Source organism: Ricinus communis, chromosome 7, assembly GCF_019578655.1.
Source record: "Ricinus communis isolate WT05 ecotype wild-type chromosome 7, ASM1957865v1, whole genome shotgun sequence".
NCBI lineage: Eukaryota > Viridiplantae > Streptophyta > Magnoliopsida > Malpighiales > Euphorbiaceae > Ricinus > Ricinus communis.
In genome coordinates this window covers 12,602,052-12,624,628 of record NC_063262.1, presented here as the reverse complement: position 1 = coordinate 12,624,628, position 22,577 = coordinate 12,602,052, and the positions used below count along the sequence as shown (strand labels likewise).

General features: G+C 32.0%; 1 protein-coding gene across 1 annotated transcript; it reads right to left on the bottom strand.

Moving 5' to 3' along the window:
• Positions 1–3,892: 3,892 nt before the first annotated feature.
• LOC8281215 (2-oxoisovalerate dehydrogenase subunit alpha 2, mitochondrial) lies at positions 3,893–10,767 on the bottom strand. Its single transcript, XM_002516259.4, has 9 exons — positions 10,440–10,767; positions 9,457–9,594; positions 9,134–9,316; positions 8,324–8,481; positions 8,137–8,236; positions 5,375–5,486; positions 5,136–5,275; positions 4,818–5,003; positions 3,893–4,169 (listed from the first exon to the last, which is right to left on the bottom strand). The coding sequence occupies exons 1-9, from the start codon at positions 10,659–10,661 to the stop codon at positions 4,002–4,004; spliced, it is 1,407 nt and encodes a 468-aa protein (XP_002516305.2). The 5' UTR covers positions 10,662–10,767; the 3' UTR covers positions 3,893–4,001.
• Positions 10,768–22,577: the final 11,810 nt, after the last annotated feature.

Here is a 22,577-nt window from a genome sequence, read left to right as displayed (position 1 = left end):
CTTAAGTTTCATGCTCTACAATCTAAGAAACTCCAAAAGTTCCCTCCTTTATCCCTCTTCCCTACATCTCCACACTTGAAAGCCCACCATTCAACATATAACAACTTCCAGCCACTTCTCTGCCACCTTTAAGCCTCATGCTTTAGGTATTTTCCAGCAACCCTAAACACCTAATAAGTTCCAATCCTCACTTTTATTCACCCAAACACCTAGAACTAGCCATTTTTATCAATTGAGCATCTTCAAACCTAAAATGCCAACCCCAAAGACACAAGGCCCCTTTTACAATACTCAAAGTCTCTATTTTTGTAGGTTTCTAGTGGTGTCTAGAGCAATTTGGTGTCCATTTGGTGATCCTAGGAGCTTGAGGAGTCTTTCCACCACTTGAAGTCTCTCTTTTTCCTTGTAATCTTCAAGAGGTATACATCTAGGGCCCAAAATCTGAAGTTAAGCTTGCTTTTAATTATATTTCATTTGTTTTCCATCTTATTTTTAGTTTATTGTTGCTTTTGGTGGGTATTTTGAACTTGAAAAAAATTTATTTTTGGGCACTTTTAACTTTTGAAAGCTTTCCCCATGCAAACTTAGCTGAGCCCATGTGAGCTAAGGCTTACCCCATGTAGGGTAAGCTCCTAGAAGCTCCAAAACTTATATTTTTTGTTTTTTTTTATACTTAAGGCTTTAGTAATGTGTTTTTTTTGCCTAACATGATTTTATAAGTATGTTTAACTTTGGTATGTGTTTAGCTTAGAGTATGATTTAGGATTATGTTAACATAAATGGGTTCATGTGCCTTTATTAGCTTAAATCTTATTTTGCATGCTTTATTCCCTTAATTAGTGGCATGTTCAAGTTAAATTAGCATATTTATTTTCTATTATTTTTGAAAATGATTTGGTTTTAAGTTTTATATATAAAGTTTTCATTCTTACCATGTTTTGAGTATTTTAAGTATTCAAGTTACCATTTTATTTGTTTAGTGTCTTAATTCTAGTGTTTAAGTACTAAATTAACCTAATTTCTTCATAGTACAGATTTGGTCATTTGGACTTGGCCTAATCCTATCTAATGAGGATTTCTTTAGTTTAGATTTAATTTACAATTAATTGCATGACTAAATTTTTATGTGCTCAAGTGGGATTAAAACTATTTCAGATGCTAGTTAACCACCCCTCCTCCCTCCCCTCGATTATTAATCTGTTTTGTATCCCTTAAATTCCTTATTTCCCTTTCTTTGGATTAGATTTATATTTAGATTTCACCTTACATGTTAAAGGTAAACTAGAATATGTTGATTGATCACCTTACATGCTTACTAAAATAAATCAAGTCACTAATGTGAGTTTCCACCTTCTATTTTCACTCACCTAATTAACCTAAGATAAGTTGAACTCGACACCTACAAGCAAAATTAAAACTGATTCTTACTTGGTCACCTTCACATGTCAGATAAAATCTAAGGTACCAATGTATCTCTCTAGGATTAGTGGCATCCATATGCCTTCCCTTTAGGTAGATGCATGCCAGGTTTCAAATCCTTTTCCTCATTTATGTATGTTTAAACAAAGATAATAAAATGTCCCCGTAATAAAATGTCCCCATAATAAAATGTCCTCGTAATAAAATGGATAGATTGCTAAGCTACGTTAGTATAATTAGTGAAACCAAAAGCCTCCGGTCTAATGCAATTTAGACTCTGTGTTCGGACATGTTGGGGTGCCTAATCCCTTCGTGGCACGTACCTAACTTTTCGAACCCAAATCCCTGATTCGGAGAGGGGGAAAGTTACGCTATTCGCGAGGAATCCGAGCCGTTTCGCCCCTTTTTATTTGTCCTAGTTGTCTTACCTAGGTGGTGACTCCCAGTCTTCTCCTATAATTCGTGGTCATCGCGGTTATTGTGATCCCTTGAGGCTTCTTTCCAAACGTATATTTTGAAATGGGCCTAGTATGAGCGAGACAACCTCTGACACGGTGATGCAATCACATACCAATTGGGTCTAGCCTTAAAAAGTTGTGCTCACACAATGCCATTAACCTTTAAATTTGATCTATGAATTACCATTCATAATTTATTTATTCATCTACCTTGTGCAAGGATTTGATCAAGTTAATGCATTATCAAGAACTTTTATGATATGGTCCCATGAAATCATATCTTGGATAATGAATTCTTTATTCATAATTGCATTATCTCCATATGACTCTTACCATACCCAATGACTATCCCTTCTTTGTTCATAATGGCATTATCTCCATATGACTCTTACTATACCCAATGACTATCCCATGAGCACCTTGTGGCTAGAAAGGCTTGAGATAGTATCAAAGTGTAATAGTCCTTATATAAGATTAATAGATTATTTGAACTTTAAGGATCACGGCTTACATAATCGTTTAACAAAGTATTTGTTGCATAGACACAAAAGTAAAATCCCACTTAACTCCCTCGTTCTTAGTGCATCAAGGACAACATAAATAATGAAAAGTTCATTTGCAAACTAATATTGATAGGTAAGAGAAAACTTCATTCTTTTTTCCTAAATGAGAGAGAGTTAAGGTTTTTTCTTAAGTGAATGAATGTCGAGTTTCATAAACATTGTTATTTTGCTGATAAAACTACGTCAATTAATTATTTAAATGTCCTTGTTAAACATGCTCTATCTTAGTCAACATCTTACATGTTCTAATTATCCTTCTCTACTCATAATAAGCGGCGTAAACTAAATTTGTTTACTGGTCAGTTATAAAAAGACCTCATAGTGAAAATAAATATTTAAGGACACTTTAAAATAAAATAAATATACAAGTATGAATGAACTAAATTTGTAAAATTAAAGAGACCTAAAAATGTATTTTGCCGTTTTTTTATTCAATTCATTAGAGGACAAAAGGATGTGAGCTGCATAACAAACATAAAATCTCCTTATATGTCTTATAATAAATGGCGTAGTTATTTCCTTATATATCTCACAATAAAGGTGGTGGACGGTCGATAAAGAGACTTGTATCCAGACTCTCTCTATTCACACACATCACTTTTCCATTAGTACAAAATATTATCTATTAATTGCAGAATCAGACATCGATTGGAAAATACTTAATTACCAATTAAATCATGTCCTTTCAATTTTTAAAATACTTTAGATAATTTTTTCAATATTTACAAAGTTATATACCTAGTCTTTTTTTTCAAGTATACTAGCTGCCAAAAAAATCCAATGATTTTACTTATGCGACACTGGAGACGATTAGAATCGTAAAAAGCCAAAAGATTAGAGTCGGCAAATATATGACTCACCATATCAAACGGTGAACCAAAAATCAATGCTTATAAATAAAATAAATTTGTAGCTTCATCTTTTGTTAGTGCATCTTTCCTTAGTCTTTTTCTTCTTGTTTTTCTTCTCCTTCTCTGATACAAATTCTAAGGTTCTAAAAAGTTTTCTTCCCATTAGCAATAAGCACATTATTATTCCCTATTTGCACCTTATCTTGCTACCTTCATTCCTAGAATATCAACAACAAATACATAAGAGTTTGGATACTCCACGACATCTGTTGGTATTTTTGCCATGGCCTTCACATCTCAAACATAGGCATGAGAAGAGTTCTTGTGCTCTTGGAGGAATTCTAGCATGTCTTCTAGCATGGAGCTAAGAGGAAAGTCAAAAGCTAAAGTTTCTTAAGTCATTCTCTGATCATTTTACAGGGGAAAAGAAATACAGTTCAAACTTAAAGAGTTAAAAATGGTTTCAAATTTGTCATGGAGAGAGGAGCTTTGAAGAACTCGGAATGGGTGATTCTATGGTCTACTAGAAGTTCAATAGGACTAGAGACTCTAGCTGTCTTAGGTCAACTCTGGAATGCTGCCGGAAAAAAGAAGAGGAAGAAAAGAGAATAAATTCCTTATTCTATTTTATTATGGAAACTAATTGTTTTTCTTTTTAATCAAATTATTGTAATAGAAGCATATACAATTTATTTATAAGAAAACAAGTTTTATAGAGGAACATCTGGTGGGTAGTCTTGTGGGTGTCTCTTGATGGCCTCCCTTAACCACTTCTCTTGATCACAGAGGTGGGGTGGGGGAACATCATAAATATCTGAAAACATATCAGCAACCGGAGGCTTTTCCACTCTCTCCGCCACTTGTATTACATTTAGTAGCTGTTAAAAATTAAAATGAGTAAGAATATATTTTAACTAACTGCATACCGAAATATAAATTCTGAGAGTTCAAGATAATAACTGCAAGTAGAACCAAATTCAATGCCTTCAAAAGAAATCCTGAATCCTGATGCATCATATGATAGATCGCATTGAATCACATTTGTTTCTACATTAATTATATTTAGAATTTTAGAAAATGAAATGGCTGATTGAAGGATCAGAGTATTCACATGCATAAACACGAACAATTGAATCAAAGTTTCAGCATTTCGAATGGAAATTAGAATGAACCTTCTAAAAAATGACATCAGAGATATAATGATTCAAGATAAAAACATCCTTTCCTTTTTCTTTGCTTATTTCATTTTTACTTTTTATATCTTTTTTCCTTTATTTGGGTTGTGTAAGAATAAGTTGGAATAGTCTTAGTTTCTTCTAGGATGCAAAGTGATATTATTTTCTGATCCCCTTCAGAACTTAAACAGGAATTGCCTGCTTCACTGAGATGACACTTGTACAGATAAATTGCTAACAGTTATAAATTCTGCAAAATCATGGAATATTTATAATGAGGATTCCTTTCAGTAGAGGTTTTCAGAACCATCTAATTGTAAGGAAGTTTTAGTTTTGATTAAGCAGTTTTACCTGCTTCCTTATGCTGCTTCTAAGTTCTGACTCAGCCTCATTGCTCCACCAGCCATTGCTTTCTATCCATTTCAGAAATCTCATAACAGGATCTCGCGCCAATCTCCACTGTTCAACCTCATCAACTGAACGATACTTTGTGGAATCATCTGATGTGGAGTGATGTCCAACACGATATGTTAGAGCCTGTTCATTTTGGAAAAAAATCAATGCAACAAACAGAACTAATTTAAACCCAATGACAAGGCACAAGAAGGGGAATGAAAAACTCATGTTCTTTATTCTCGTTTTGGAAAAAGAAACTCGTTCTAGAGTTACCTCAATTAAAATTGGTCTGTGTTCATTGATTGCCATTTCACGAGCTGCATAAACTGCACTATACATTGCAAGAGCATCATTTCCATCAACACGAATACTTCGGACTCCATAAGCCTGCCCTCTCACGACAATGCCATCACCTGCCAATAAATAAAATGCCACAAAGAAAATTGCACTATTATTTAGAAAGATTAACAATTGGTTTTGCAAAATCCAAGAAATGCAAGGGAAAGGAATACTTCGAAACTGATCTGAAACAGGGGTACTAATAGCCCATCCATTGTTGCGACAGATAAATATAACTGGTGCCTCCATGACGGCCGCAAAATTCAATGCTGCGTGAAAGTCTCCCTAACAACATTTGATCTATTAGAAAATGAGCAACAAAGACCTAGAGCCGTTGGGGTCAATGGGTTTACTAAGTACCAAATGAAAATAAAATTACTTGGTTTTCTTTACCATGACAAACAGTAAGGAGTCCCTAACAAAAGAACTTCAAAATTAAAAAAAAAAATTTGGGGTAATTACAATTTGCTCCCTAAGCTTTCTCATATTACACTAGTCAGGACCTCGCTTTTAAATATTATATTAAATTCCCTTTTTAGTTTCTAAAAATATACTAATTCTTCCTTCTATTAACTTTTCCATTAGTTGTGTTATTAAGTTAAAATAAAAGGACAAAATGTCCTCCAGTTAACTAAATATAAATGACTAGTTACTATTTTCCCATATAGTTTGCCATATTACATTAATTAGTCCTGCATTTTTTAATATTATATCAAATTTCTTCTATGTTTGTAATGACATACTATCCCCCTTCCATTAATTTTTCCATTAGTTTCGGCTTATTTTTATTAAAACAACTCAATTAAAATATTTTTTATATTTTAATATTCATACTTTCAATTTATGATGCAAATTCTTCAAATTAAATAACTGTGCTGAATATTTTTTTTAATGAGATTATTAGTTTATTATATATATTATTATCTGAAGCTTATTATTTAGTTGAACTATTTAAATTTATAGAAATAATTAAAGTACATGTATAGTAGTAATTATTGTATAAATATATATAAAAATCTAAAATTTTAACATAATTACTGAAAGTTTTAAAGTAGTCACTAAAAGTAATTAGTTATTACTTTTTAGTAGAATTATAAATGTCAATATAAATAGTAATTAATTCAAGAATTCATTCTTTAGACATAATAATGTAATTATTATTTATTTATATTGTCTTATTTATTTTCATTAATTTAAATAAATTAAGTAAATTATAGAATAATTAGTTAATTATTTCATAATTAAATCTTAACCTTAGTTATCACATTTAAAAATCTTTTATTTTAAAAATTAATAACATAATAATAAAATATATTAAAGAAAATAATTTCTTGAAGAGAAACTAATAGAGGGGTGGTTTAAATATATGACAAACTACATAGAGATTTAGTACAATAAAATAAATTGAGAGATTAACTAGTCTAATAATAGCAAACCTCAGGGAGGAAATAGTAATTACTGCTTTATTTTTTATTTCAATCAATTAGAGGGCATTTTTGTCCTCTTACTTTAAGTTAAGAGCAAAACTAACGGAACAAGTAACAAAAGGGAGAATTAGCTTATTTACTAAACCACAAGGGGTATATAATATAATATTAAAAAGATGAGATCTTGACTAATGTAATATGGCAAACCTCATAGGGCAAATTGCAATTACCTAACCAATTTTTAAGGAAAAATATATATTTAAGCCCTTGAACTTTTACGTTTTTTATTAAACCCTTGAAATTTAATTTCCTTGCAAGCCCTTGTACTTTCAATTGTATTGCATCAATCGCTTGTAATTTTAATTATGCATTTAGTAAGGATGTACTTCACCAGTCTAAGAAATTGGCTAAGTTGTTAAAAGAGTTGTTGATAAAACCTATTTTTAAGTCCTTGTAAACCGTATATTTACTTATTTCCTAAAAGGGAAAAGTACAAAAAAGGTGCCCTCTGGTTTGGTGCTTTTGCACATAAAAAAGAATGTAGCTTTTTTTGTGACAATGTGATTTAGTTTTCTTATATTTTTACTACTTTTACAAATTAATATTTTTAGATTTCTATGATTTAATATTAGTATAATACTTATTTTCAATAACAAAATCACTTATAAGTGATTTAGCATACAACTAACTACATTGAATTCATGTTACATAAAATTAATATATATTTTATTTATTTTTATTAGGAAAAAATGAAATTATTTTTAAATATTTATAGGAGTATCCTAATAGTTGATTTGATGGTAAGTCACCTATAAAATAATTTTATTAGTGAAAATGAATATTATATTAATAGTAAATTATAAAAACCTAAAGATATTAATTTTTAAGATAGTAAAAATGTAAAAAATTTAAATCACATGGTACTTCTTTATCACGAAAAAAACCATAGTCCTCTAAGTGCAAAACCACCTAACTACATGGTATGTTTTTGTATTTTTCCCTTCCCAAAATATGTAGTTCTTTTCTAATCAGCATCTTTTTAATGCTAATCCGTTTTTGGACTAACAACAGTGAAATAAACACTCCAAAGAAAGTACGTTAGCATGAAAAAAGATGCTAATTAGGAAAGAGAAAAATGTATTTTTATCAAAAAAGTAATCATTTAGGGTTTACAAGGGCCTTAAAAATGAGTTTTGTCGGCCTTTCTTTTATTGATGTTAATCAAATTTCTTAAACTATTGAAATAAGTCCTTACTGAATCTAGAAATAAAAGTACAAGGACTTGATACAACATAATAAAAAATGTAGGGGTTTAATACAGCACAAGTGAATTTTACGGTTTAATTAAACAAAACATGAAAGTTTAAGGGCTTGAAAGTGTATTTTGCCTAAATTTAAAGAGCATCCATTTCAACAACTTAAAATGCTCCAAAGACAATATATTAAAATAGTTTCAAAGAGGTGGAAAACATTAACTGAAATCATTTGCTTTTCTAAAGGACAGCTACCTCACTTGAGCCGCCATCACCAAAATAAGCGACCACACATGCATCTCGGCCATCCATCTTGAGAGAATATGCAGCACCAACTGCATGAGGAAGCTGTGAACTAGAGAGAAATAAGAAATAGTTTGTCAGCATAATGAAGAACTCAGAAAAAGTTCTAACAAAAAATACAGAAGGTTAAGTATCTTACGCGATTGTCGATGCTACAGTAAAGTAATTGTGCTTTTTTGAGCCATAATGGGCAGGCATCTGCCTGCCTTTGCAATTATCTCCTTTGTTACTAAAACATTGGTTTGCAAATTCTTGAAGAGAGAAACCACGCCACAACAGAACCCCTGGCTCCCTATACTGCATGAAGTATTAAAGAAACCAATCTCTAATTATTATTTCAATGTCGCTCATCAGAATACTTGATGGAGCTGCAGGTCGAAGATGGTGATGAAATGGATACTAAAGTTTGAAATAGCTTTCTGTCAGGAACTAGAGACACTGATGCTCGGAAACATGGATAAATAGAAATATCTGTAGATGTATTAGTAACCTGATGTACATCAAGAATCAAAATGTAATGCTGCCATTATGAGAGTGAGTGAGAGAGAGAGAGGGAGAGAGAGACTGATGCTTGGAAACATGGACAAAAAGACTTATCTATAAATGTACTTGTAACCTGTTGTACAACAAGATAATCAATCCTGAGTACTGCTCCAGCAGGGTCATGGAATCAATTTCTCCATCATTTTAGGCTGACTCATCAGGATACTTGATAAAGTTAATAAGCTAAAGACATTGGAGATACAAAAATGGGTATTAACAGTTGAGAAGAAATTAAATAATCTAATTCAGACTTACATACCAACATGTAAGAAACATTATATACAAGCCCACACAGATAGGTGGGCATGCATGCTTCTTTGAGAGAAAGAGAGAGAGAGAGAGAGAGAGAGAGAGAGAGAGAGAGGTGCTTAGAGGAGAGTAGACATGTCCATCCATGTGTTTGTACCTGAGGGACAACAAGATCATCAATTGTTAGGGCGGCCGCTGACGCAATATTGATGGCCTCTTCTCCAATTGCGGTCACATAGAACGAAATTCTTCCTTGTCTCTGTGCTTCATAGAAGATGGTGTCCATAGTTTGAAGTGTCACCATATCACAGTACATTTTTCTTGCAATGTGTCTGCTGACCTATTCAATTGATAGCATTTAAAAACATATTCTGCTGGATATAAATAGAGAAAGGGGAGAGAAAAAGGAAAGAAAATGTGACCAATAATTTTCCACAGAAGAGAGGGAAAGGGAAGAGTAAAGGTAACATGTAAACGTACTCCTACATTGTCTCCATCCTCAATCAACTGACCATTGTCATCAAGGACACGGTAGCAGGGAATCCGCTCCTCAGGAGATTCAGATATAAACCTCATTTCAGGAGTGAATGCAATCTTTCCTACTGGGAAATCCAAAATCTGCCATTGCAAGGGAGATTAGATGGCATGAATACATTTTTGGCTCACACAAACATTCTAAGGTCCACTTTTTGAAGCAAATCAAAGTAGTAAAATTATCTGGAAGGCTAAAGTGTTGCTGTCTGTTGTATACCTACACGTAAAATGTAAACATGCTTGAACCTTTAATTATCCATCATATGAAATCTACATTAAAGTTCCTCAATACAGAGAAACCAATACAAATTTCTGGTCCAACTACACTAGGCAAGTACAACTTCTGGTATGCTTCAGTAGAAAACCAGTTTTTACGCTTTCTTTTATCTTTGGTTGGAATTCAAGCTGAGGCAGGGACTGATGTTGATAAGTTGCTTCAAGAAATAATCACATGCATACATTATAGATTATACATGAAAGTAAAGCAGGATAATTTATCTTGTCGTAAAACTCGTTAAGTAAACAAGAATATGCCTAAAAGATATTACAAAATGACCAAATTATGCGATAATGGTGTCAGGAAATTTTTATATAACTAGCAGAACATCTTATATTTTTCCCCAGGGCCATGAATTTTTACATATTGGCTGCTAAATACGGACCCAGCTAACCTAATAAGTCGTCCATCAATCCATCTCTTCAATTCGTTCTCCTACATATGATACTTTGTTCAGACAAAAAATAAAACAGGCATACAGATTAAAGAACTAACCGATAAAATTAAAAATCTTAATATCGCTCCACTACTTTTCTAGCTTAATGATCGTCCAAAATAATTGAAAAAGTGAAAGCACTCTTAGTTCATAAAAAGATAAAGGAACATTCTGTATTACAGAACCCAATAGGTAAGGAAATACTAAAGTTTATACCTTGTTGTTGCTAAAGCTACTGTAGCTATCGGCTTTGGTGGATTCAAAGCGGCGAGACACTCTGTTAATGCAATTGGCATCTGGGTTTTTGAAATCTTGAGCTAATGGAGCTGTATATGGAGTTTTGTGTTTATGGATTGGAGAAGAAAGGGAAGCACTGAGACACATCCTTAATTTGACATGGTTAATGATGTTTCTTGGATTTCTAATACACAGAGCCATGAAAACAAAGACAGAAACAGGTTACTGCTCTCAATTCAATTGTAGGAGGTGATGGATGCTGACTCATTTCTGTTACTCTGATTAAACCAACAGAAAATAGAAGAGTAAAGTCTAACTTTGCCCCTGAACTTCATAAATAGCTCAATTTGGACATTGTTTTACTTTTCCTACCAATTTTGTTGCATTTTAGGCTGATTTAGGCTTTTTTTCGAAACTGCCCATTATATATTCTCTGTTTCTATGAATAAAGTTTTAGCCACTTAATATCTTTCGGACTCAATTTAGTTACTCAACTTTTCTCTTGAGTACAATTTGCTATTTAAAAACAATTTATTATTATTTAATTAAATTTAAAGTTAAATACTATATTTATCAATGTGATTTAGCCTAATATATGACTCTGTCTCTGCATTTTTTCTATTATATTAAAATCCTTTTAAATTATATTTGCCTTTATGAACCAAGAAGAGGGTTGAATCGGTGAATCGGGAGAAAATAATAATTTAAAATTTTGTGTCAGGGAAGAATAAGTAAAGAGTGAAATGAATAACACACAAAGAATTATAGTGGTTCGAGTGTTAATAAACCCTACATCCACTCCCCAATATACAATTGGGTATTCACTATACTAGAATCTTTATAATTAGAGTTTTTCAAGCTCATTCCCAACTTAGTATTTAATTAAATTCACTATACACTTGTATTTTTTAGGCTCACACACAACTCTTATAAAAGTTTTCATAGAATAACCCTTAAATCTTAACCCAAGTGTTTTTGGCTTACACTCAAATCTCATAAGAGCATTCAAACTCTTTCAACAATCAAATAAGAGAAATATTAATTGCAAGAAGAAGAGAAATGCAAGCACAATAATTGACAGTTTTGGAGGTAGTTGATTAACCATAAATGACCATTTGGTGTAGTTTTTATAGCCTAAAAAATCACAAAAAGCCGTTACTCACTAATCCAAAAGATCCACCAATTTTTGCTTTAAGACAGTGAATTAAATGCACTTGTCAGAATGAAAATTGCAGTCGCGATTCTTGAAATGCCTCTAATAGTTATCTGACGTGGCAGCATAGCATTGGTGGCTTTCTGATATGATTTTTGGTGGTTTCTAACGAAAACTTCAGTCTTCAATTTTCGATTGCGCCCTCTTGAAGTGCAGTCACGATTTTAAGCTCTTCAGGGCTAGGGACTTCTGCCTTCAAACTTTTGATTTTCGCGGGTGCGCCCTTGTGGTGTGGTTGCTTGACTTATGCTACACTTAATGAAACTCAAGAAAAATATTAGTCAAAGCATCAATTTGTTTGTTAAGATCAAAAGATAGGAGAATAAGCCATGTGACAAGGCACTTAGGCTAACAATCTCTCCCTTTTTGATTTTGACAAATAAATTGAACAAAAAGACAAAATAAGAAATTCTAAAATTGTGACTCCCCTCAATATATTCAAGTAATTTAAAGATGGTTTTTGCTCTTTATGTCTCTCTTTCCCCCTTTTATCAAATTTAAAAGATTACAATTGTATAAGCATTAAAGAGGGATAAAAAGATCAAAAAAAAGTTAATGAGAAGACATACATGAAGGAATCATTAGGCATAATCAAGTAAAATAAAACGTAAATCATATTAATTTTAATGGAAAATTACATAGATGGGGACAATAAGAATAAAACACAAGAAAAAAACACAAAAATAATGAAATAGATGAAAAACAATGAAAAATAATAAAAATGTAATGCAATACAAGATGAGATGAGATAAGAAATGGCTTCTAAATATCCTTGGAACCATTTATCTCTTCTTCCTCTTCATCCTCCTCATCACTAGACTCGTCATTTGATAAGCGCTAAGAGTCCGGATGGCAAGGAGGTATCCCATAATGCTTTTACATTTCAGTGAGGTCTTCATGAATATGTCTGAGAAGCCTATAGAATTTTTCAATTCTCTTTGCTTGTCTTGTCATGAAGATCATCATTTTGTCCCTTAGGGTGATCCTTCCTTGAGATACACTTATGTCTTGCTCGGCCTTTTCTTCTTCACTTCTTGTTTCCTAAACTTCCTCTTCTTCTACCTCTTCTCCCGCCTTAATTTTCAACTGTGACCTTTTCTTTTTCCTTGTGTATGCTATAGATGATACGACACTAGCATCCAAAATGACTTTCAAGGACTCATCATTCTTTTTCTTTAGTACTTTGGAGCGAAGTAAGTATTGAATGGTTATGTAGTTGGTGCTTAAGGGTATATGGTTTTTAAAAGGGCAAAGTTTATGGGACTAGGAGTTTGAAGTAGTTTACAATCATGGAAACATAGGATGAAACCATGACATACCGACGAGAACATTTAGAGAGGTGGAGAAGGTGATCAATAAGGAAGTAAGTTAATTGAATGAGCTTGTTGTGGACCATGCAATAAAGGATGCAAAGGTCCTTTTGGGTGATCTTCTCATTACCATCATACCTTCCATGAATAGTTTTTATGATGATCCTATGAAGAGTCCAATGGAGAAGGGACTTGAAGTGTTTAGCATTCGAGTTTTTATCAAGTTTAGTCTTAATAGAAATTTCTTTCCAAAAGGAAACCAAACTTACTTATAAATCACCGAGTGTTGTGATGCCATGGTCTTGGAGATTAAAGATCTCTCCAAATTCACTTCTTGTCAATTGCCATCTTTGTCCAAAAAGGTTGAAGGAGATCCCACAATACCCAAGGTCTCCTCCTTCCCTCTCGCTTACTTCGAGAGAACATAGGAACTCCAAAGTTAGTTCCTTGTGCCTATCCATACTTGGGTACACCAGCTTCTCAATTTGAATATTGTTAAGGTGCTTGAGAATATTTTCATATATCCCAACTTTTCTGAAGTTTACATTGAACGGAGCTCTTGATGCCTCAAACTTCTCCTTGGCAAGGGTTTTGTACTTTGTTCTTGCCTCTTGAGTGGTACCCTTCATTCTTGTGGGTATGTCTAGTAATGAGGCAAGAAGATCTTCATTTTGGGCATTACCCTTGTCCTTATACTTTTAGAAGTGATGTTCTTAGGAGCCATTTGAGAAAGAGGGAAGATATGAGGATGAAATAAAATGTATATTGAAAAAGTGAGAAAAAGCTTTAAGAAAGAGAGAATAATTGCTTGAAGAATATTTAAAAGAGTTGAAATGCATGTAATGAGGCCTAGCGGGTATTCATACACAAAAAAGAGTCAAAAAATTGTAAAATTGCATTTAATAGGTGTAACTCCTTGTGATTTATCCAAAATAATAGTAAAGAATTTTGCAAGAATTGTGTAATTCGCGAATTTCAAATTCTTGTCAGAATAACTAGTTTAACTAGCTTTCACAACTGCGATGACAAGGCTCGTGGTTGCTAATATTGGCAATTTTACCACAGAAGTAATACTTCAATTTTGCCATTTTCATGACCGTTACCATAACTCGCGACCTCGAATTTTGAAATTTTGCATAAAGTGATTAAAAAAATTGAATGCAAGTGATGTTTTCTTTTGTCCCATAATATATGCAATTCACATTGATGTATGAATGGATGAATCAACCAATAAAATTATCTCATTGATCTAAGTTTGATTCTATTCATAATTAAAATAAACAATCAAGAAGTGATAAATTTAGACAATTTCCATCAAACATGCCTAATTCTCTCCTAATGAAGTTTAATCTATCCTCACTAAAGGGTTTGATGAAGTTCTTAGAAAGTTGATTGTTTGTGTCAATCAATTCTAGTACCATATCTCTACTTTAGACATGAACCTTTAAGAAATGATGTATAATGTCTATGTGCTTACTCCTAGAGTATTGAATGGGGTTCTTAGATAAGTTTATTGCACTAGTATTGTCACATTTAATTGGAATATGACTAAGCACTTGGCCATAATCCTTAAGTTGTTTTATCCATAAAATCTGAGTACAACAACATCCAGTCATAACGTAGTAGATAAGGCAACCGATACTTGCTTATTACTAAACCAAGATACTAGACATTCTCCTAAGAAATGACAAGTTCTGGAAGTGCTTTTATTTTATCTAAAAATTTACCCGCAAAATCGGCATCAGAGAATCTAATTATGTCAAATGATGTATCCTTTGGATACCAAAGACCTAGATGCATGGTTCCTTAAAGATATTTTAAGATTCTCTTAATTGAATGCAAGTGAGACTCTCTAGGACTAGATTGAAAACGAGCACACAAACATACACTAGACATGATATCGGGTTTAGAAGTTGTGAGATATAGTAGAGATCTAATCATACCTCTATATTTCTTCTCATCAATAGGCTTATCTTTCTCATCCTTATCCAACTTTGTTGATGTGCTCATTGGTGTCTTGGCAATCTTACATCCTTTCATTCCAAACTTTCTAAGAAGTTCCTTTATATACTTGGATTGGTTTATTATAGTGTCATGCTTGTTTTGTTTTATTCGCAATACTAGGAAGAACTTGAGCTCATCCACCATGCTAATTTTGAATTCTCTAGTCATGCACTTAGAAAATTCCTCACACAAGGATTCATTAGTAGCACCAAATACTATATCATCAATTAAAATTTGAAGAACTAGAATATCATGCTTATGATTTTTATAAAAAGTGTTGTGTCAACCTTCCCTTTTGAAAAAACCATTTTGCAACAAGAATGAGCTAAGTCTTTCATATCAAGCTCTAGGAGTTTATTTTAAACCATACAAGGCCTTAGCTAGTTTTAAAAACATGGTTTGGAAACTCATAATGTTCAAAACCGGAAGGTTGTTCAACATATACTTCTTCTTCAATGAAACCATTTGAAAAAGCACTTTTGACATCCATTTGAAAAATTTTAAAATTCATATGACAAACATAGGCTAGCAATATTTTAATGGCTTTCAATCTTGCTACGGGGCAAAGGTTTCCTCATAGTCAATGCCTTCCTCTTAGTTATAGCCTTTGGCGACTAATCAGGATGTGTTCCTAGTGATGACACATAGCTTATCTGACTTATTCCTATACACCCATTTACAACCTATGATAGGATGGCCCTTAGGTCTAGGAACAAGTTCCCAAACTTGATTCTTCTCAAATTAATTGAGTTCCTCTTACATAGCAATCACCTAACACTCATCATCAAGAGCATCACTAATAGTCCTTGGCTCAATTTGAGAGACAAAAGCAAAATTATTATCTAAGTCTTCGAAATAAGATCTAGTTCTTACACCTTTTGTAACATCACCTATGATAAGTTCCATTGGATGTCCCTTGGTTCTCTCCAATTCTCTAGGCAATACTTGTTGAGCTTCCTTTTGAGGAGGTGTTGAGGGTTCATCTTGATGAGGTTGAGATTGAGAAGCTTCTCCTTCTTGATTCACATCATCATTAAATTCGAGCTTCTTAAAGTCACCTACAAAATTGTCAAAGGAACCTTTTCACAAGATCAAGTGTACTATACTTATAAAAAACAACATGCATAGATTCTTCAATTACCATAGACTTTTTGTTAAATACCCTATATGCTTTACTAGAGGAGGAGACACCCAAAAATATACATTCATCCGTTTTGGATGGAAAACTTTCCAAGATGATCTTTGGTGTTTAAAATGTAACATTTACATCCAAATACTCTTAGATATGAAATTTTTTGGATTTTCTTCCATTCCATAGCTCATAAGATGTTTTATTTAAAATTAGTTTTTTAAAAACTCTATTAATCAAATAACATGATGTATTAACGACTTCGGCCCAAAAGTAAGTGGGTAGAATATACTCATTGAGCATTGTTCTAGCCATCTCCACAAGAATTATATTTTTTCTTTACAACACTATTTTGTTGTGGTGTTCTAGGGGAAGAAAAATCATATGAAATTCCATTTTCATCATAGCAAGACTCAAATAAAATATTTTTGAAATCTTTTCTATGGTCACTTCTTATTTTTGAAATAAAAGCTCTTTTTATTTTGAATCTTTTTATAGAACTTTTAAAGCTTAAAAGATTTCATTCTTATGAGCTAAGAAACTAACCAAGTAAATCTAGAGTAATCAACTCTAAGGACATATGCATATTGTTTTCCTCTTAAGCTAGCAACTCTAATAGGGTCAAATAAATCCATATGAATAAGTTGAAGAGGTCTAGATGTACTCACTATGTTCTTTACTCTGAAAGAGGCTTTGTGTTGCTTTTTCATTTGACAAGGTCCACAAGTCTTGTCCTTTACGAACTTCACTTTAGGCAACCCAATCACAAGCTCATCCTTCTTTAGGCTATGAAGTAGCTTCATGCTTGCATGTCCAAGCCTTCTATGCCATAGCCAAAAATCATAACTAATTGATACAAGACACTCAAAAGATTCATTAGCAATTTTATGTAAGTTAATTGTGTAGGTATTGTCAAACCTTTCTCATTTAAAGATTTTCTTGTCATTCCCTAAGGAGGTGACTTGGAAACCCTTAGAGTCATAGGTCACTTTGTTACCTTTATTACATAATTAACTTAAATTCACCAAGTTAGGCTTTAAACTATCAACAAGAAGAACATTATCAATGGGAGGAGAGTCTTTCTTACTAATGGACCTAATGCCTACACTCTTACCTTTGGCATTGTTTCTAAAAGTCATATTTCCTCCAATAATTTTCTTCAAATGAGAGAAGAGGTTGGCATTTTTTGTCATGTGCCTTGAGAAACCACTATCTACATGCCAATCTCCTTCTTTCAAGGTTGACCTGAAGCATACCTAAAAAAATAAAATAAAATATTCTTTCTTTTAGGTACCTAAATTATTTTGGGTCCTTTGGAGTTAGTTAAGAAGGTTTTCCCTACTTGATTTTGTGCCTTTCTAATATAACAAAATATATTTATGTGCCCATTCCTCATGCAATAGTGACATTTCATAGTAGGATTAAATTTCATCTTGCTCAAATGTCTCTTTACTTGAGGCTTGGGTTCCTTTGCTTTATTACAATGATTATGCATATAAGGACAAGTTTTAGATGAATGATTTTTATTGTTGTTCTCATACATATAAGCATGATTGGTTCCCTTAGGCTTAGCCTTTGGAAATTGTAAAACCTTAACCTTCCTTTTAGGAGGTGAAGCTTTTGTGTGTATTTTAGCCTTTGTGTCAACACCCTTAATTGAAGAGGTTTATGGTATTGAGGCCTTGATAAACTTAGAGATGGAGGGAGATGAGGTAGATGATGATACATTATTAAAACCAAGATAATGTTTTATCAAAGGAGGTCTTTAAGATGTAATTAAAGTGTCTAAAGCTTCCTTTTCTCTTATAAAATTTTGAAATGGAGCTTCTCAATTTCTCAACCTCTACCTTTAAGGCATCATTCTCTTTTGAGAGAGAGTTTAAGGAGGAGGTTTTAGATGAGAGTTCATTCAAAGATTTCTTAAGGTTATCATTTGAAAGACTTAGCAAAGAAATTTTCTTTTGAAGCTTATTTAAATCTTGCTCAAACTTAGAACATTTTTCTTTGTAAACTTTCATTTTCAAATGATATTTTTTGCATTTGAATTTCATAATTTCAAGCAAGTTATATCATCCATGCAAGGCAAATCTTCTTCACATTCATGATCATTAGAAAAGTGAGATGTAGAACATACCTCATTTGGTTCATCCTCTTATACCATGAAGAAAAGATTGGCTACCTCCTCATCTTCTTCTCCACTTGATGAAGAGTCATCCCATGTTGTCTTAAAAGCTTTTCTTTTCTCTTTTTCCTTCTCAAACTTCTTCTTGCTCTTGTTTTTGAAGCAATCGGCTTTGATATGCCCTTGCTTCCCCACATCCATAGCAAGTGAGATTGTTATTCTTCTTCTTGCTTTCTTTGAAGTTTGAGTTGTTGGAGCTTGAGAAAGACTTCTTGAAAGGCCTCTTATCCTTCCTTCTATTTCTCATGATTTCCTTGACCCTTTTAGAGAGCATAGCAAGCTCCTCATCCTCATCTTCCTCCTTACTGAGGGTCATTTCATGAGTAAGGAGCTTCCTAATGAGTTCATTCGTTTACACCTTCCCCAGTCCTTATTGGCTTCTTCTATTCTTGCCACTCTTGAACCGTAGTTCATAAGTGGTAGATCCTTGAGAATTTTATTGTTAATGTCAACAGGCTCATAATGCTTGCCCAACTTTTTAAGATTTTTGATGATGGTAAGAAGCTAATTTTTCATGTTGATGATGCTCTCATTTGGCTTCATCTTGAAGAGATCATACTCCATCATAAGTAATTAGATCTTCTTGGACTTGACTTGCCTTATACCCTCATGGTAGCTCTCCAAGGTTCAAAATCTTGTAGGCAATTGGTAGATGTTGAACTCTTTCATACTCCTCTCTAGAGAGTGAGCTAGGAGGATGATCATAGCTCTTTTATTCTTGTCATTTGCTTTCCTATGAGCATCCACCCACTCACCTCTGTCAAAAAGAATATCTATTCTATCTTCTTGCTTGGTTGGAGGCTTCCACTCCTTCATTACACAATCGCATACATCCATTGTGTCACTATCCAAGTAGATTTCTATCTTGTACTTCCAATGAGCATAATTTGACCCATTGAAGTATGGTCTTAGATGGTGGATTCCTTCATTGGCCATTTCGATCTTTGACTCTTGCATTTAAGCTTTGATGAAGAGCACAGAGCTCTGATACCACTTATTTGCCCTTATGAACCAAGAAAGAGGGTTGAATTAGTTAATTGGAGAGGATGGTTATTTAAAATTTTATGTTAGGGAAGAGTAAGTAGAGAGTGAGAGGAATAACACACAAAGAATTATAGTGGTTCGGATGTTAATAAACCCTATGTCTACTTCCCAATATACAATTGGGTATTCACCATACTAGAATACTATAACAAAGAATTTTTCAAGCTCACTCCCAACTTAGTGTTTAGGGCTCACACTAAACCTTACACACTTGTATTTCTTACACTCACATACAACCCTTACAATAATTTTCCTAGACTAACCCTTAAATCTTAATCTAAGTATTTTTAGCTTACACTCAAATCTCACAAGAGCGTTCAAGCTCTTTCAATAACCAAATAAGAGAAATATTAATTGCAAGAAGAAGAGAAATGAAAGCACAATAATTATGACTTTTTGAGGTTGTTAATCAACCATAAATGACCATTTAGTGTGATTTTTATAGCCTAAAAACTACAAGGAGTCGTTCCTAACTTAATCCAAAAGATTTGCCAATTTTTGCTTTAAGAAGATGCATTAATGCACTTGTCGGAGTAAAAATCACGGTCATACTGCGCACATCCCTTAGATGAGAACCCCTCTCTGATAAGGGCTGAAATTGGCGGCACGGCATTGGCAGCTTACTGATATAATCGTTGGCGGTTTCTAACGAATAGTTCAATCTTCAATTTCGCCGGTCGCGCCCTCTTGAGGTGTGGTCGCGATTTGAAGCTATTTAGAGCAAGGGAATTTTGCCTTCAAACCTTCGCTCTTTGCAATTGCGCCTTATATAGTGGTCAAGATTTTGATAAATTGTAGACTATAAGTTGTTGCCACTAAAGTGTTGATTTTCGTGGGCGTGCCCTTATGGTGTGGTCACGATTGGAACTTGACTTGTGCTACACTTAATGAAACTTAAGAAAAATATTAGTCCAAGCATTAATTTAATTGTTAAGATTAAAAGATAGGAGAATAAGCCACGTGACAAGATACTTAGGCTAAAAATAAAACTAACTACTACCTCTTTCCGTGTTAGTTGAAGGACTAAACCGGTAATTTAATATTACAATTTGATCCTTGAACTTTCAAGTATCAAACTTGTTTAAAACTAATTTTATTATCAAATTAGAGTAAAATATTATTTTTAGCACAAGTTAATTTTAGTGTCTAAATAAAATAATAAACTTTACTTATTAATATCTTCTATTTCTTTTACTATAATCTAATTCTAAAAATATTTATTTTTTATTTAATATTATTAAATTACTTTGTAGTTTAATTTTAAATTTTTAAATAAAATAAATAGTTACAGATTATTATTTTTACTAGACACTAAAATTAAACTATATTAAAAATAAAAATTTTACTCATATTAATCTTATTTGAATAGTTGATAAAAAATTTTATTTTTAACATACAAGATTAACATGATCTTCTCATTGATCGTGAATTTGTCAACTTGGTGTCTAGAATATTTTACTAGATTAAGATAAAATTGTTTAATTTAATTTTTACTTTTTATATAGTTTAACTAATAATAAAAATAACAATAGAATGATATTTTTTAACTAGAAATATTTATTTTATATTAATGACTAAAACTAAATTATAAAGTAATTTAATAATAGTATTGTAAATATGAGTAGTTTCAAAATGCTTAAATTACTTGAATTAAATTGCATTAAAAATAAAAAATTAGAGTAAGAAAAAGAATATTAAATTTTTATCTTAATTAGACTTTAAAACTAACTTATGCTAAAGATAAAATTTTACTCTAATTTGATAATGGATGAGTTTGATATTTGATAATAAATTAAGGATCAAATTATAATTTTAAATTACCAGTTTAGTCCTTTAACTAGTACGAAAGGACGTACTAGTTAGTTTTTATTAAAACTCAAGAGAATTTTAATGTAATAGAAAAAATGTCGGGACTGACTCATATATTAGGCCAAACCACAGGGGGTAAATAGTATTTAACCCTTAAATTTATGTAGGAATAATAAATATTTATCTCCTAATTTTTACTTTAAAATACAAATTATCCCTTGTATTAATTGAATTATACTAAATTTTTTTATGTTAATTAGTTATCATTTTTATTTAGTCTAATTTTTAGCATAATCTAATTCTAAAAATAATTATCTCCAGAGTACTATTATCAAATTAGTATATGATTTAATTTGAATTATTAAATTAAAATACATATTTAAAGTTAGAAATATTTATTTTTATTATTATTTTGATAGACATTAGAATTAAACTATGCTAAAAATAAAAATCTTATTCGAATTTGATAAATAAATTAATTTTTGATGATTTGAATATTTGTTAAAAAATTCAATGATCTAATTATAATTTTTAATTTTTAATTTAATCTTTTTACTATATTGACTTTGAGGGAGGTTAATATCTAGTTTTTTAAAACATAAGGAGGATTTAGTATAATAAAATCGATAAGTGAGCAATTTGTATATTAGAGTAAAGTTTAAGTCATAAAAAGTAATTACCCCATTTATGTATTAAGATGTTATTATGTATTTTGATTATCAGTTATTTAATTGAGCAAATGAAGCAACTAGGGCTAGAGATAATGATGAGTTTACTTTTCAAATTATGGTGGATTGTGAATCCACACCTCTAGGCTTTGTTTTTCTATGAGAATATTGATAGGTATTTTTTTTTATAGTGTTGATGGTGGTAAGATACTGGTAATAGTGGTTTAATAGTTTTAATTGATTGCTGATAATTTAAAAATTAAAATTTATAATTGTCTAATTTAAAATTTTAATTTAACTTTTAAAATAATATATAATCTTATAATTTTTATTTACAACTCGAGTTCAATTTGGTTAATTTTTTGTGCTTCTTTTTTTATAAAACGACATGTTATTATAGTGTGTACAATTTATTTTCTTAAGAAAATTAGTTAAAAGGAGCTAAACATATAAAAAAGATCTTGGCTAAGATAATCAAATGGTCGAGAGATTAAGTGGAGAAGTTGCCCTATGCTTAATAAGGTTATTAGACTACTATAAGGAGTGCCATAGGGACCACACCCACTACAAAAGAAAAAAAATTTAGAGACCATATTTAGCTATCACAAAAATATGGTCGCTATTTAACTACCACTCAGAGAGCACTTTGCTACCACTATGAGACCAAATTATATTTTTTACTATTTAGCAACCAAATTAGACAGCGACCACTTGGAGACCATAAAGGTGATCTCTAAACTAGGCGCCAAAGTTTTCTG